The sequence below is a fragment of the Saccoglossus kowalevskii genome, chromosome 15 (genome assembly GCF_978046115.1).
Source record: "Saccoglossus kowalevskii chromosome 15, keSacKowa6.1, whole genome shotgun sequence".
NCBI lineage: Eukaryota > Metazoa > Hemichordata > Enteropneusta > Harrimaniidae > Saccoglossus > Saccoglossus kowalevskii.
In genome coordinates, this window is record NC_140655.1 from 13,959,500 (window position 1) to 13,976,366 (window position 16,867).

The following is a 16,867-nucleotide window of genomic DNA, read 5'->3' on the forward strand; positions in this document are numbered from 1 at the left end:
CTAGGCGTAAACCACGCACATTCCAAGTTAGCTGGCATGTGGAGTTCAAAGACTGGTTACTTTTTGATAACAACAACAAGATGATGTATTGCCGGTCTTGTCGAGGATCCTACGATCAGCTGTCAGTTAGTAAGCTGCCCGACAAGCTGTGTTCTGGTTTTTAGAATTATTCAAAAGGGCCATTTGTGGTGGGGACTAATTATTTCAAACACTGTACTTTTGTTGATCACCAGAGATCCGATGGTCATAATCAAGCTGTAATTCACATGACGAATCGTTCTTGAAAGAGTGTAGCTGAAACTGCTGATGAATGAATGCTGCAGTGTTTGATAGGCTCGACCGTCTGTTCCGCGATGCACATGCAATAGCCAAGAATAATAAACCATTTTCTGATTTTGTGTGGATGGCGAATCTTGATGAAAAAAAATGGCTCACACTTGGTGAAACTTACCGCAATGATAAGGCATGCAGGGAATTTGTGTCAGTCAAGTTGAACTGAACAACTACAAGTTGTTCACACTGATAAGTGATGGTTCGACAGATGTTTCAGTTATTGAAAACGAAATCATTTATATCCGTTCAGCACATCATGTTTTTTTCTGAAGATTTTGATGAGTTAGTGACAATGAAAGAAGTGATGATGACCTCTTTGAGGCTGCAGATAATATATCTGAATGATTAGTAAATAAATTGCAAGCTTGTAGTCTTTGTTTGTTAAATATCAGGGCCTACAGTTAGCTAGAAAGACCTACAGTTTTAATTTGACATAGGTCCTTCGGGCCTGTTATGATTTTCAGTTAATTTCGAACACTGGACCCCAATATGTTTCATCTGTGCTTAGAACATGTGCACAAGCATGGGACTTTGAACACCTGGTAACCAGTCATTACAATAGAATGGAAAGGTAGAATCTGCATTCAAAAAAGCAAAACACATTCTAAGGAAGTGCAAGGACTCCAATAGCGGTACACATCTTGCCATACTCGACCAGCGCAACATCCCTACACAAGGAGTAGAATCCAGTTCAGTACATCGACTCATGAATCGATGTACAAGGACACTACTCCCTACCACGGCTAGACTACTACAACCAAGATATGTCAACTCAGAAGTGAAAGAATGAGACACAAACAACTCAAACAAGCTAAGTATTACAACAGACAAGCCCATGATCTACCTGTTTTAGAGAAAGATGAAAACGTTTGTCCTTAGCTAGAAGAAATTGTGTAAAGGCATCATGACACGTCCTGACCAGAGATCTTACACCATAGACACACCAGACGGCACCTACCGACGCAACAGAATGCACCTGAGAAAATCTGCTGAACCACCACCTGTTGAATCTCACTTCATTCCTGACAGACAAACATCACCACCTCATGACATACGGCCAGTATCCACAAATACTTGGTCGAATACCGATTTGACTTGACAACAACCGCTGCACTGCCAGCTACATCCACAGTGACTGTACAATACAAATCACCCACCAAGACACGAAGTGGACGTACTGTCAAACCGCCAGCCTGTCTTGACCAATACACCACTTGACTTACCATGTGACATGACAGTTTGACTTAGTAGCCAGTTAACTGTCAGAACTCTTATATACAACAAACTGTAGTCGATCAACTCATTCTTTGAAAAGCAAGGATGTTACAATATGCTGATTTTCTGTTATTTGCATGACTTTTATGACCTTTACACGCATGCTGTTGTTGCTTTTCCAAGATGTTGCCTTAGTAAATGTTGTGTCTGCAACGCATCCAGACCACAGCCTCTTCGTGACTACTTCCATACACAATATACCTATCACATTTAAACCTATTATCGTTTTGTAAAAAGTTAAATATAGTGCACAATATGGAAATTCCGTCAATAATTTTTTACCATGTTTTCCTTATTATATATGCACAGCCTTACTAAATCTTGCTAACCATTCAAAAATGAGTGTTTCTCCATGTTTTTCTTTGAGTATGTTCCACTATCCAAATTTTAACAGCCTATGCCAAGAACAAATGAAATCGAGTCTCAACAAATTCTTAAATCATTTCATTTCATTTTCAGACTATTATAAATAAAAGCAAAGCTTTTTCTCAAGAGTACATAATAGCAATTTGATTTGACAATGTTTAAGATATTGTTAAAATTAAGGAACTCTCGCAAGTTTATCACCCATTGGTTAAATAAAACTATTCTGGATATGCATGAACAAAATGGCTACCAGTCTATCAGAGGTGTATCAGTTATCGTGGATGTTCAATCAGCAACCAACAGAACACTACCTTGATCAAAATATTAACAAGCGAATTGACGGTCAAAATAGCTCTGCTGTCCTACAAGATCATTGCAGTAGCCAACTCAAGCAAAGTAAATCCACAAGACAAAACACAGTTAACCCAATGAACCTACATACCAAGCATCAAAGTAGTTACGCTGGTAGTTTTCAAGAAGTCAAAAATACAATTGTTGACAGATGACAACAAACAATCATCCGCTCTGTAATCTAAAAGCTAAAAAGTGGACCTACATCTGACAACGAACATGTACAACCTTCATACCAAGTAAGAACAAATTGGTCTAAGTGTGTCTGGAAGAAGTCTACTTTAATACATTTTTAGAACAAAGTGGCCAGCGGTTGATCATTTTTGTTTGGATAACATTGTTAAAGTTGAAGAGAATTCAGGGATGTTCGAGATACAGTCTAAGACACACATAGAACAAGTCATAAAAAATGACAGTCCCCATTAAATTTTTGAAAGTTCTTTTTGTGCTCGTCATATTAAAGCAGAGGGGTTGTCACGAGAGTGTCCTTGAAACTTGAGTTCCAAGTGGTGTATACAACAGATTGTTTATTTACATCAAAACATGTATTCCGTGTAGTAGTAATATGGCCAAAAATAAAAACAGCCGTTATTCGGCCATCTTTGATCTGATTATGAAACACACTGATATGTATGATGTATGTGCCAAATACAAATGAAAATGGTACATAAATTGTGGAAATGTAGTAGTAAGGCCAAAAAGTCAGATGGCTGTCAATCGGCCATCCTTGACAGGATTTTGAAACAAATTGTCATGGACATGCATTCTAACATGTATAAAGTACATGTATGTGCCAAATTTGAATGAAAACTGAGAGAGCACATCCAAGATACCGCAAAAAAACAAACAAGATGGATGCCAGTCAACCATCTTTGATCCAATTGCGAAATAAATCGTCATGGACATGTATCCTAAAATGTATAATCTATGTACCAAGTTTGAATGACAACTGACAAAGCATGTCAAAAATACAACATTTTCAAAAAACAAGATGGCTGCCAGTCGGCCATTTTGAATCGAATCGCTAAACCATTGCATGTGCATATGTCCCACATAAAGTACTAGGCACATGCAAAGAATGAACGGAATCGGTCCTCGGGACACTGAGATACGACTCCGGACGGACGCACAGACGCACGGACAGAGATCGAATTATAAGTCCTCGTTTTCGGACTTCGTTTGAACGGGGACTAATAAACAGTAGTAATGAAATATGTCCATGCACGAACAAGATGCAGTTCCAGAAGGGCATAAATGCTTAATCTTGATACATCTTTAACATTAGAACCATTCAACTGAAATTACAAAAATCAGTTCATGTACATATGTGATATGATGTATAATGTACATCTAAAGTTTCAATATAATTGATCAGAGATATGGTTTTGATAAACTAGCTGCTATTCAGCAATCTTAAACCATTTTTCCTAATATATCTTCCTTGGGTATTTTAGCTTGTTTGTGACAGGCTAGTTCAACATATACCATTACCAAATGTATTTACACTATGTTGGTAGTTCAGAAGTTTTCCTTCCCTTTAGAGCTGGAAAAACAAATGTGTCTGCCTTGACCATTGTATTTACCACCATGTGTGACACAGCAGTACAACAAAATAATGTACTGCTCCTGCCTGGTGGCAGCAGAATAAAATCCTTCTTTGAATCCTAGATACCCTCGTTCTGCTATCACTCTGAATTCCTTGTCCTAAAAATCAGAGTCACAGCAGTGTTGTTCCAGAGCAGGTCACTCGATCTGCTTGCACTGTCATATAGAACTATATTCCAAAAACTTTCAGAATACTTGAGTATTGAAACAAATTTTATAAGGTTAAATTGAATTAAATCTCAGTGAGATCTGAGATAATGTGCAAGAATACCTAACACTAGCAGGTGAATTTGGCCTAATACCAACACTATCAGAGAATTAACAAATGCCTGAAAAGCTTACAAAAGAAGAATTTGAGCTACATGTAATTATCATGATTGAATTAACACTTGATCATATAAAAGCTAAATGAATTTTCAGTGAGATCGACCAGCATACTACAACACTAAGATACTGTAACAAAATGTCAAAATCCAATTTTTATTACCTGAAAAGTGTAAAAATATAACAATGCAACAATAAAATTATATTAATATATTTTATATTGAACTTTGCAGAAAGTTATTTTTATAAAAGTTAAGAAGACTCTCATTTTAACAAATTTTAATAACTGTTCAACATATTAAACTGTTGGTAAACAAATGAAAATCGTTATCATCGAGTCTCAACAAATTCTCAAAGATCTTCATTTCATTTTTAAAACAATATAGAGTTGATCTATTGTAAGTGAAAGACAATTTTGAAAAGAGGACATAATGGTAATTTGACTTGACAATATTTCATATATTGCTAAAATGTTATTATGTTTATCTCTCATTGAGTAAATGACACACTATTGAAAGTACATGCATATATGTATCCTAAGGTATATGATGAATGTCTGCAGTTTGGATGTGATTGGTCAGGACATGTCAGAGATATTGCTTGTCAGCATCATTCACTTGAACAAAATGGCCACTTGTCAGTCATTTTGAATTTTGATCAGCAAATAAAGAAATGTGCATCAAAGTCTCATAATGATATCAAATGCATGTACCAACTTTGAATAAAATATTTGACTGAGATCTAGTTCTGGAATGACAGAAATGCTTGTAATTTAATAAACTGGTCGCCATTCAGCTGTCTTAAACCAGATAACAAAATGCATTGTTAATGACAAAAATAAAGTAATATGGACCAAAAACATAAGTAGTAATTGAGAGTGAATAATTGGCTGGTCTACTATCAACAGAAATTAGATGTATTAAATTGAAATATATGGCCAGAAATTAAACAGGATATGCTATTTATGTATCAAACTGAATTTCCTTGTCCAGGCTCATTAACTGAAATATAGTAGTATGGTCAAAAAGCAAGATTGCAAGCAGTCAACCATCTTTGATACAACTGTGAAACTAATTGTCATGGACATTTATCCTAAGATGCATAATTTGAAGGGGGAAAAAAACATGTCAATGATACATTTTAAATAAAACAAGATGGCTGCCAGTTGGTCAATTTGGATTTGAACACAAAACAAATTATCATGGACATGTATCTAAACAAGTATAATGTTTGTATCAGATTTGAGCAAAAAACAACAAATTCCACACAAGATGCCACATTTTCCAAAAAACAAGTTGGCTGCCAGTCAGCCATCTTTTATCCAATTATGAAACAAACTGACATTGACATAGATTCCAATATGTATTATGTATGTGCAAAGTATGAATGAAAATGATCCCTAAGCCTTGGAGATACGGTCAAAAAGCAAGATGGCCACCAGTCAGCCATCTTTAATCCGATTGTAAAACAAATTTTCTTGACATGTAATCTAAAATTTACAGTGTATGTCCCAAATAAATATGCCCCGGACAAATCTTCAAAAGCTAATAAACATTGGACCATTGTTCTAAAATGTGCTTTGTTCGAACAAGAACTAAAAATAAATTCATATGCATAGTATCTCAAAGTGTATCATGTAGGTTTGAAGTTTGTAGAGAATTCATCCAGGTATGTTGAAGATATAGGTGTGGACAAACCATGGGGACTAATCTTCCAGCTAAAATGATTTTTTTAACTGGATTTGCTGTTTGATTCTTTTAACGGCTAAAGTTGATCTCAAGTTGGTTCATTTTTCCGATGGTTTCCCATTACTGCTACTAGGATCCCCAGTTAAATGATGTACCACAGACACGTTTTCATGTAGCTTTTTCATTACCTGTTAATACAAAATTTAATCAAATGCAATTACATAATAAAAGCACAAACACATATATTAACCACCATGGCCACCAGTTGAAATCTTCAAATTAAATCACACAACTATTCATGTACATTGTTCAAACCAAGTTTTAATAAACAAGTCATCTGAATATGACATAGCCCCCACTTGTCAGATGTAATTATAGTTGGCTATGAATTATAAAGTTTGAATGTATATGTATAAAATCAGGTAGTAAGATTAAGTTAAAAATCAAAAGTATGTTACTCAAAGTTAACAGCTAGGACATCTCTATTAAATTTGGTAAAATTTGAATCAATTTTAACAAAAATTCACAATCAATTGAATATGGAAATGAGCTTGTTAATTAAGTTGAAACTCAATATTGCATAGCATATATCTTATATTGACAAATCAAGTCTCTACCAAGTTTGGTCTGATTTGGACTATTAGTTCACAAGATATTAACAAGAATTCAAATTAATAATTAAATATGCAAATGAGCTCATTAATTTATTCCTTGAAAAAATAAATCAATGTGCATCTGTACCAGTGGTCACTCTCTTTGTACCAAGGCTCTGCAAAATCGGTCCAGGCATCTCCGATAAATGATGATGGACACACCCAAAAAACTGGATTTTACAGGATTTTGACATTCAAAATGGCCACCAGACAGCCATATTTGATCAAATCAGGAAATAAATATATGTGTCTTTGTACCTAGTATCATTGAAATCAGTCAAGGCATCTCTGAGAAATATCAATGGACAGACAAAAGCTGATGATTAACAGTCAAAATGGCCACATTTTATCATTACAAAAAAGTAAAACGTGCATCTGTATGGGTGGTTCCTTTGTCTTAGTAAAAAGTCTCAACAAAATCGGTCAAGCCATCTCCGAGAAATGACGATGGACACACAAGGAACAAATTTGACTGAATTTTGGCATTAAAAATGCCCCCAGTCGGCCAATAAATTGATAAATTTATATTTTGATAGTGATTTAATCTTGTTTGTCAAAACTTGTCATTTTCCTGGTGTTGGGAGGTATAACATATCGCTTCCTAGCATCGGGTTGTGACACCATCACACATGTAAGTTGTAAGCATGCGTCTCACACATTTTTTGTTCGCAATTTTGCATTTGTCGATCTAAATCTACTTTTAATGCATGTATTCAAAATTATTATTATACATCTGTCATCGTAACGCGGGTATTTTTGGGGTATTTTCATCCTACCATATTAGGAAATGCATATTCCAAATATGGAATGATTATGCGCGTAAGAACCCACTAATAATAATAACAAACATGGCTGCCATAAGGGTTTGACCGGACTCCACACAAAGCAGTTCGCTGATTCAGCTCTAATTAAACGTTTTTGATTTCTGCATTCCCATGATATGTCCTTGAAAAAAAAAGATAGTACACCGTCGCATCGACCTCCACTGCATGTCGGTCGATACTCCTGCTGTACTGTCTTCATGCATACTTTAAGGTACCCTCGTAATAACCCCATATTATTTCATAAATTGTATATACACTCTTATTGTGATATTGCATAATCTTACAGCAAAAGTATTGGGGCAGCAAGTTGCTTATTAATTCGTGAATGACTGGTTTGCACTACAATTTGAATCTTACCTTTCATTCTGTTATCATCAAATACTAGTAATATCTAAAAAAAAACAGTATTTAAATACAGAGAACGGAAAAGTATGCAAAATTGTTTGCAATTGTTGAATCTGCTTTTGTCAAAACCAAAGTCTTCAGAAAATTGTGTGAGCACGTTTGCTACTTGCTGCCCCAATACTTCTAAGATTTGCTAGCTGTAACACAGCACCCGCTGGAAGCCTCCATGGAAAGCCAACAAAACTGTCATATACAGCATGAGCACTTAAAACAAAATTAAAACCTCATTACCATATTTGTTTTCAATTTTCACTGGGACGATAAATAAAACCATTTTAATAGAAATATTCACCTTAGTATTGTTGATTCCACTGCTCATTCCACTTGTACTTGGAACAGAGCTATTGGTAGTGCTATTGTTGGGCAGCTGTCTTTTAGCAGGTCTAATTTTTTTTTGCCATTTACTTTTAGACAACTCTGGTTTAGAATTTTTCCTGTCAGATTTCTGTTGACACCTGGTAACATCAGTTTGTTTTGGTACTTCTGCTGTTGCCACGGTGTGGTCACTATGGATACCAGTTTGTGAATTATACACTGTTTGCTTGGAGGATACTGCAGTTGGAAACAAAATACAATCACATTTTTATATATGTTACTTAACTTACATTAGATGTAAATTCCTTGACAGGGAAGTTATATTTGGTAATTATCTTTCAAAAATGTTTTTAAGGTCTTAACCAGTCAATATTTCAAGTAACCTTGCTTAACTATAGCTTTGCATTTGAAGAGCTATGTCTTATTTAAAAATTGTTATATATGACCTACATGTCCATCAGTATCTTGAGACATGTATGAGAATGTTTCTTGAAATTTATAGGAAATCAATAAATAAATAATGTGACACATATTTAAAATGTTTGATAAACTATATGTAATTAGTAATGCTTACTTTTTCTCAGAATCTAAACAATTTTTTAACAACCTGACATAGTTTTATGATGTCATTTGGTAATAGCTGGACATTTATTACACTTGCCAAAATTAATGTTAGTAACCCTCTAGGACCTGTCAAAAGTAATAATTGCTTAACACTATTAAGATGTAAAGCCCTACAAGTAATCATTTTTTAGTATTAAACCTTTTAATAGAACCTGTCTATTAACGTTTAACGTTTTAGGACTGGTCTAACAGCACTAACCTGATTTATCTTTAGGTAGTGAGTTTTTACTTGATCTGTTTGTTATAATGCTTCCATCCATATTGTCTTTCTTCTTTCTAATCTACAATAAATAAAAGTCAGCGTATTATTAGAAGGTTAATGCATATTATTGACATAAATTATCTTCTGCATGTTTCTTGTGATATGACATTTGTTGAAATTACAGGCAATAGGGATGGGATGGACGATTTACAGTTACCCAACAATAGCAGTTCTTCATATTTCTCCTACATTGTGCACAAGCAGATGACATAATGTTACTGGAGCCTGGTTATGCACAATTTGTACGAGATTAGTATTGGTCAGATCAACCTAACGAGATTGAGCATGAACAAGAGTTAGACTCAGGCAGTGTGTTACATCCCCTGTTGAAAGATATGTAGCCATATCACCTGACATGACAAATGCATTACTGTAAACTGCCTTAATTTCGAAGGAGACAAATTTTAATGAATTTTACAAGTTAGTGAAATATGCAAAGTTTTGTAGCAGTGAAAAGATCTCTGTGGCACCATGAAACGAAACATCAGTGACTTTCGCAAAATTCTGTAAATTAAATTGAACAGTTTAAAGGTGGTCGTTGTTGCACAGCATGCATTTAAATTGTGTATATACAAACAATGTATATATATGTATCAAATGTAACACCTTTTGACATTTTTTTTTTTAAATTACATGCCTTCTCAGGAATTTCTACCCTTGCATATTGTGGTGTTGCAAGAACCCCAGTTAAGACTTTACAATTCTTGCAAGCCAGCAACTTTAATAGTGATGACATGACAGAACAGCAGTTGTGGTCAATGGAGGGGGTGATGATTTATTAATTGAACTTCTGCAACAAATGCTCTTTCTCTATACATTGCGGTAAAAGAACAAATACTTGCAAAAAAATACACTTGTTATCTTTACTCATGCAAAATATTTCACAATTTCTAGATATGACCAAATCTCAGTCCCTGGTCATATTAGTCGGCCACTCCCAGCGTGCCGTATTTTTGCGATATTGCACTAGGTATTTTCATCCTACCATATTAAGAACCGAGAATTCCAAATATGGAACGATTACACGCATAAGCATCCTCTAATAATAAAAAACAAACATGGCTGCATCCAGGGTTTGACCGGACCCCACAAAAATAAGTTTGCTAAATCTGTTCTAAATGTTTAGGATTTTGACATTCCTGGGAGGAAATGACAGTAATTGGTTGCATCAACCTCCGCTGAGCGTCGGCCGATACTCCTGCTGTACTGTCTTCGTGCATACTTTGCAGTATCCTCATAATAACCTCATAGTATTGCAAATATGATCATTTTGAAAGGATAGTCAGGGTACCGTAGTCAGGGTAACAAAATTTCTTGACCTCTGAAATTTCAGTTCTGATAAACAAACCTGTTATGTGTGAATCTGTCATGGCATGGTTATTGATGGGGTTGTTTTATGACACTCACCTCTGAAAATCCATCCACCAAAGATGGCCTTGCAATACTGACAGGCATTTTGGGAACAACAAACTCATCCACGTCAGTACTGCCGCTTAGTTGAAAATCTAATTGACCAGATATGTCTTGATTGTTCACGTTTAGAGTCAAGACATCATCAATTTGTACCTGCAAGAAATCTCGTGCTAAAAGAAAATTCCATGGACTGGAACTCTTAATTTCTATTTGCACAAACTCTATAGTGTTAGAAACTGCTGCAATGCTTTTATCCGCAGTATCTTTCATAGATTCAAACAAATTTCTTTTTCCTTGAAACAATATTCCAAGACTCTCGGTCGCCTTTATTTCCATCGCTTCTATATTTCGATGAATTTTTTCAGCGTGTTGTTTAATCGATTTCAAACTTGCTTTGTAGCTGTGGGACAGCTCGCCGAACTGTTTTTCCACGTGTGTCTTGGCTTCTTTCAGTTCGTTCTTTCGATTGCCGAGTTGTTGAACCAATTTTGCAAAACGTTCCTTTTCATTCTCGGCTGCCATTTCCAATGACATGTATTGATGAATGGGGTTGGGATGTTTTTCAAAAGCGCAGTTCATACAAACAGCCACATCGCATGTCTTGCAGTAAATATCAACTTTGCTGTCCGCGTGTTTATCGCAATAAACAGAGTTCTTCTCGATTGAGGGATTTGTTCGCCTTATCATCTCGTATTTATCGACGGACATTAATGTATGGTTTTTGGTTACGTTCAGTTTGTGGTGCATTCCGCTGCAGTTTAAGCACAGGTATTGGTCACAATCTAGACACCGATTCTCCGATATCTTACCAGTACTACCGGGATTGCACACATCGCACGATTGTTGTTTAGCATCAACTTCAGGCTTCCGAGAATTATTGACAACCATATCGAATAAATTTCCAAGAAATATGTTGCTCGGCAGATTTTCCACGCCGTCAAATGACTCGAACACTTTCCTACAATCCGGGCAACTGAGCTGGCCTGTCGGTGACGCTTTTACCCATTTATCCAGACATTCTTCACAAAAACTGTGTTGACAGCTCAGCAATTTAGGAGTTGTGTACACATCTTCGCAAATGTGACATGTTAACATGTCTTCCAACAGCTTTGATCGGAAACAGTTGTCTGAATTCGCCGCCATCTTGACACATTTTTAGCGCACTTTGAGATCAGACCCCGGATCAGACGACAACTCGGCGCCACCACATCATAACGAAACGCTAGATGGCGCTTGTTCAAAATGATTGTGACAAAAGTCCTCGTCGTTTTTTTTGTAAAATTTCAATTGTGTTTTTTCTGTTATCATTTTGTCCCATTCTTCCAGATTTCAAACCCGTACAATAACAATATTGGCTGAATACCTTTTAAAATGGATGAAAGTTCTACAAGTTGATTCGTTTGGTGGGGACTGTTTCAACGCATACATTTCTCGGGCTACTTTATCTGATAAATTTTGTTTGGCTTCAGTGTAGCAAAGACACTAGTGTCTTTGAGTGTAGCAACTATCTGACGTTATGTTTATACCCAGCTGTACATATCTACACAGATGATATTTTGTTCATTGTAATTAGAATTGTCCCGTTGTCGTCTGAAAATAACAACTTTTGTTTGTTTTTTGTCAGATTTACTGGGAGTTTCCATTAAGGTAAGAGCCTACTCGAAATTTTTGACAAAATTGGTCATAAAACACATGACAATGTTCATTTGTTTATTATGTACAATCATGAAGCTAATGTCCCATTGTACAATGAAATAGCATTATTTTGTGTGTTACACTATGGCAGTTAAGATTTTTGAGAAACGTGTCCTAATATTTCCTTTTAGAACAATTCCATAGAACACAATGTTAAAAAAAATGCATTTTTGACACTTTTTAAAACCTAGTTTTTTAAAATAATTTAGAACAACAAAAAGTACTCTATCATTAACATTATATAATTTGTGTTCAGCCTATGTAACCAGGCTAGATATTGCATAAAATCTCTGCCAAAGGAACCTATGGTAAAAGCATTGTAATAGTGCCAAAATGGCGATTTTCAACTAAAATACAACCATCAATTTCTCGAAAAAAAGACTTCTACCTTAATGACAATAAACCTTTAAACTACTAGTATTTAATGCGTTTTGTAGTCCGTTTTTTTTTTTGTTCCAGAGATAAACACCAGATCATCTGCAAGTCATTAACAAACAAATTAAAAAGCATTGGATTAATGAAACGGCCCTTTCTAAATCTCTTGGTCGTTTCAAATAAGTGTGTAACGAATATATGACTTTATTACAGTATTTAATAGATATATATATGAGGTTATTTATTTACCATTATTAAGTAATTTATAGAAGAATCGCACTCTCTAGATTTTATCAAATGCTTTTTAAACGTCTATGAAACATGAATACATTTTTTGTTTTTCGATTTCAGGTATTTGTTGATAATAGTTTTCAATACAAAAATGTGATCTATAGTGCGGTGTCCCTTACGAAATCCTACCTGATTATTATTATTTATAATGCTATTACTTTCAATTATTTTTCGGAATGGTGAAAATGTGGGTGTTTTTTTTATACATTTGTTGGCCTCAATTAAAATGGCTGTCACTAAGCCATCTTGAAACGGAACAAACAAATACTTGTGCATATGTTTGACGTGATATATCATGTATGTATGATGCCATGCCATGTCGGATACATTGATTCGATACTGCATTATTTGAAACAAGGTCGCCGCCAGTCAGTGTGTGAACGCGGTCCGAAATATGAATGGTGTACATAAAGGTCTCATTGTGCGTAATGTATGTGCCAACTTTAAACTAAATCCGACTACGCACAACTGAGATTGGACCCGGAATGTAAGACAGTTGAAAATGTCCTATTTTGATGCATTTTTGTCTTAAATTGGCTGGTATTCGGACGTCGTAAATCGGATCATGATACAAGTGTATGTGCATATGTCCGATATAATGTATGATGCTTGAATGAACTTATCCTGTCCAAGCATGTGTGAGATTGGCTGGGTACGGACAGAAGGCAGGTGTAATCACGCACACACACACACACACACGCGCACGCACGCACTCACTAATGTCAGTCCATAAGTCCCCGTTCTCGGATTAAGTATTCTTCAAGTCACTATTACTAGCAGTGGAATCAACTAAAAGCATTCTTCAAGCTCAAAGCATCGTCAATCGGTGGAAATACAGCTTTTGTAACATACAAACCAAATAACAACAAAAAACATTAACACTGACTCTAATCTTTACTGTAAAACATGTTGAAATACTACGTGCCATTTTAGTGAATTTGGCATAATGCATGAATTGATAGAGTCCTAATTTAGCTAAAATGCCAACAATCTCATTGTGAGATTAGCGACATATTCAAGTTGAATTAGCGAAATCGTGAAAAGGATAAATTAACATCTTAGCTAAAAAGACATGTTTTACCATATATCGTACACTATATTTTGAAAAGGTTAGGGATCTGCAGGCACGGGTGGCACGGTCATATCATATCTGTACCCGGGTCAGTCATTGGCACGCAGATCGCCGCAAACCAAGCGCCACCTGTCTTAACACAATGCCGGGTCAGTACCTCACTGGCAAGCCTCGTGTAGGCGTGAGTGGCGCCCTCGCCGGCCGAACGGCATCAGAACCTACTGGAGCACTGCGGAGGGCGCAACTCATGCGACCTTCTCAGGCTACTCACGGACACTTTCGGTACTAAGGGACAGTGGCACAGGGGGCGGTTGCCCCTCGAAAAAAATGTTAGGGGCATCGCCCCTCCAAAATCAAGCTGAAAGCCTTTGTGCCAGCAAAATTTGCCCCTCAGAATGCAGGAAATAGCGTTTCAGAGGGTCTAGATTTCAAAATGTTTAAGGGGGAACATGACCTTGGACCCCTAGTATGGTCACGCGAGGTTGGTGAGCAGATATGCCCCTCCCCCTCTGCAAAATTTCGTGCTTCCGCCCCTGAGGGATAGTTTGTATACGCATAGACCCTCTAATACTACAACACCATATTAAAGGGCGGTAGTCGTCACGCCGCGTCCTGTTCGATATGGGACTCATAGCGACGTATACAACGTGTGTAAAATACATTGTTTATTTACATGAAATTCGAACACGCGCTGCGCGACGACCACCGCGCTTTATGTATGTATTAACTCATAACAACCTACTTAAGAAGGTTAAAGGTTACAAAAGAAAATTACAGATAAAACTTAATCAAATTACAATGGCTAATACTTTAAAGGACAACCAAAAACAGACTAAATTGAAATTAGTAACGGAAATAATAAAATAAAATGAAACACCAACAAAAAACTATAAACTGAATATAAAAACCCAATGAACACATAATAAATATAAAAAAAAGTCAATGGCTAAGTAGGTGCTGCTGTCTAATAACAAAACTGTATTTCAGATATTGTGTCAGAGGAATTTTTAGGTTATTATTTGACATTATTTTTATGAATTTATTTTCAGGTGTAAGATTTGTAAAGTCAGGAATAATCTTTTCAGCTTCATTGTATAAAATGACCCTCTCATTTCATCTTCAATATCATTTTATTACACAATTTGCAGATTCTGTACTGGGTGGGATATTGTATACGACAAACGCTATAATACATGACGTGTCTCAATTTGAGATTATGACGTAATCAAGATCATTACGTAAAGTCGTGATTACAGGCTACCAATCTGATTTATTACGTAAATAGCGCATTCAAAACATATACATACTATATCCTCGGGGCGGAGCTACGTCACAAGACGTTCCACGTTGCTAAGACGCGCACCACTATACCATGCATTTCTATGGTCAAGCCGGTGAAAATTCGAGAAAACAACACAAACTCAACTTTGAAGTAATCCAGAACAACCAAATTTATATATGTTACACACGTAGGGCTAATCTTGTTACACTGTTCAGAAGAGTCTCAACAATCACCTCAAAGTACCGTTTTCTGCGAGTTTTTGGCCTTTGTTTTCACCGCCACGAGTTGCCAGGAGGTGAAAATGCCCGGATGTCCGCCCCCGAGGATAGGATTATTTGAGAAACAGTAATAATGTTCCAATAATTTCTCAGAAGTTTAAATCCAAGTTATCCCCCTGAACAAACTTGAAGATGATGAAATATCGAAGTAAGACTTAGATGGGCTATCATGATGTCACGAGTCCAAATATAGCAAATTTCTAAGAACATATTACTAGCGCACAACACCCGATCTAACTAAGGGACGACGTCAAAAGATCGATGTCGGATAAAAAACTTAATTCCTTTAGTTTTTTTCCAAACCCCCCTACCCCCCACTGAAACTTAATTGATGATAAATATTGGTCATGACGTCAGACTACATTCACCATTAAATACAAATTGATAGTCGGACAGTAGTATTGCATAGCAGTTTGTTGTTGGGTGGGTGTAAACAGATTTTACAAATGTACCTCATTTGACGCACAGATTTCCTCTCGAACCAAATCATTTTTCTGTTTTTTTTCGTTTTTTTTTTTCGGTTAATTCTGTCCATGATTGAATGGAAAAAAAACGAACTACAAATACTCGAAGATGTTTTTGACTTCATTAAAAATAAAAACCGTTTTTGTAGGATGGAAACTTTTTGAGGTCAAAACCCCCCACCCCCAAACTAAAGGAAATAAGTTTTTTATCCGACATCGATCTTTTGATGTCGTCCCTAATATCGACATCCCTTGCGCCACAAAAACAACTTGTCGCTAGATGGCGCTACTTATCTGAAACATGTACATGCTTCTCTAAACCCGGTTGTTTCACTTTAAAAATATTCTCAATTTTATTGAAAATCCCATCCTGTACAAAAAGAGAACTTATGTACTATCATCTAAAAAAATGAAACAGTGAGATTTGTCAAAACTTAGTTTCGAAGGGAGTAACATTTCTTCATTTCATTAATATATTTCTGATGCTTTATACTCAGCAAATAATTTTTTTTCGTTGCTGGTCAAAACTGATATTCAAAACTTATTCCAACATAAATCGACCAAAGTTACGTCTTAACACAATAATTGACGAGTTTTTATGAACACCTAGAGAAATTTTCATTCGTAAGATTGTTTGTTATTCTTAACATTTCATTCGTTTAGATATATTAGAGAGAGACAAGAATCTATGGGAAGAAGTCATTTCCCATTATGCTAAAAATCTTCTAACCCACTAGGCCACATGATATTTCTTTTAAAAACTGCTGCAATCTTCATTGGATGTTTGGTATGGATTTCCCTTTGCTTATATATGTGGTATACGATATAGATGAATGCATGTAAATGTATGAAGTGAAACTTATTTGAGTTTTTTAAAAAGTTTTGAAAGAAGGTATAGTTGTCATAATACTAGGATTTTATACTGTCTTATCGAAAAACAGTTATGTTCATTATCAAGACTATTTGGGCAGA

General features: G+C 35.8%; 1 protein-coding gene across 1 annotated transcript; it reads right to left on the reverse strand.

Moving 5' to 3' along the window:
• Nucleotides 1-6,040: 6,040 nt before the first annotated feature.
• Nucleotides 6,041-11,581, reverse strand: LOC102800537 (transcription intermediary factor 1-beta-like). The gene is made up of 4 exons (XM_006815046.3): nucleotides 10,433-11,581; nucleotides 8,963-9,044; nucleotides 8,117-8,376; nucleotides 6,041-6,130 (listed from the first exon to the last, which is right to left on the reverse strand). The coding sequence occupies exons 1-4, from the start codon at nucleotides 11,579-11,581 to the stop codon at nucleotides 6,041-6,043; spliced, it is 1,581 nt and encodes a 526-aa protein (XP_006815109.3).
• Nucleotides 11,582-16,867: the final 5,286 nt, after the last annotated feature.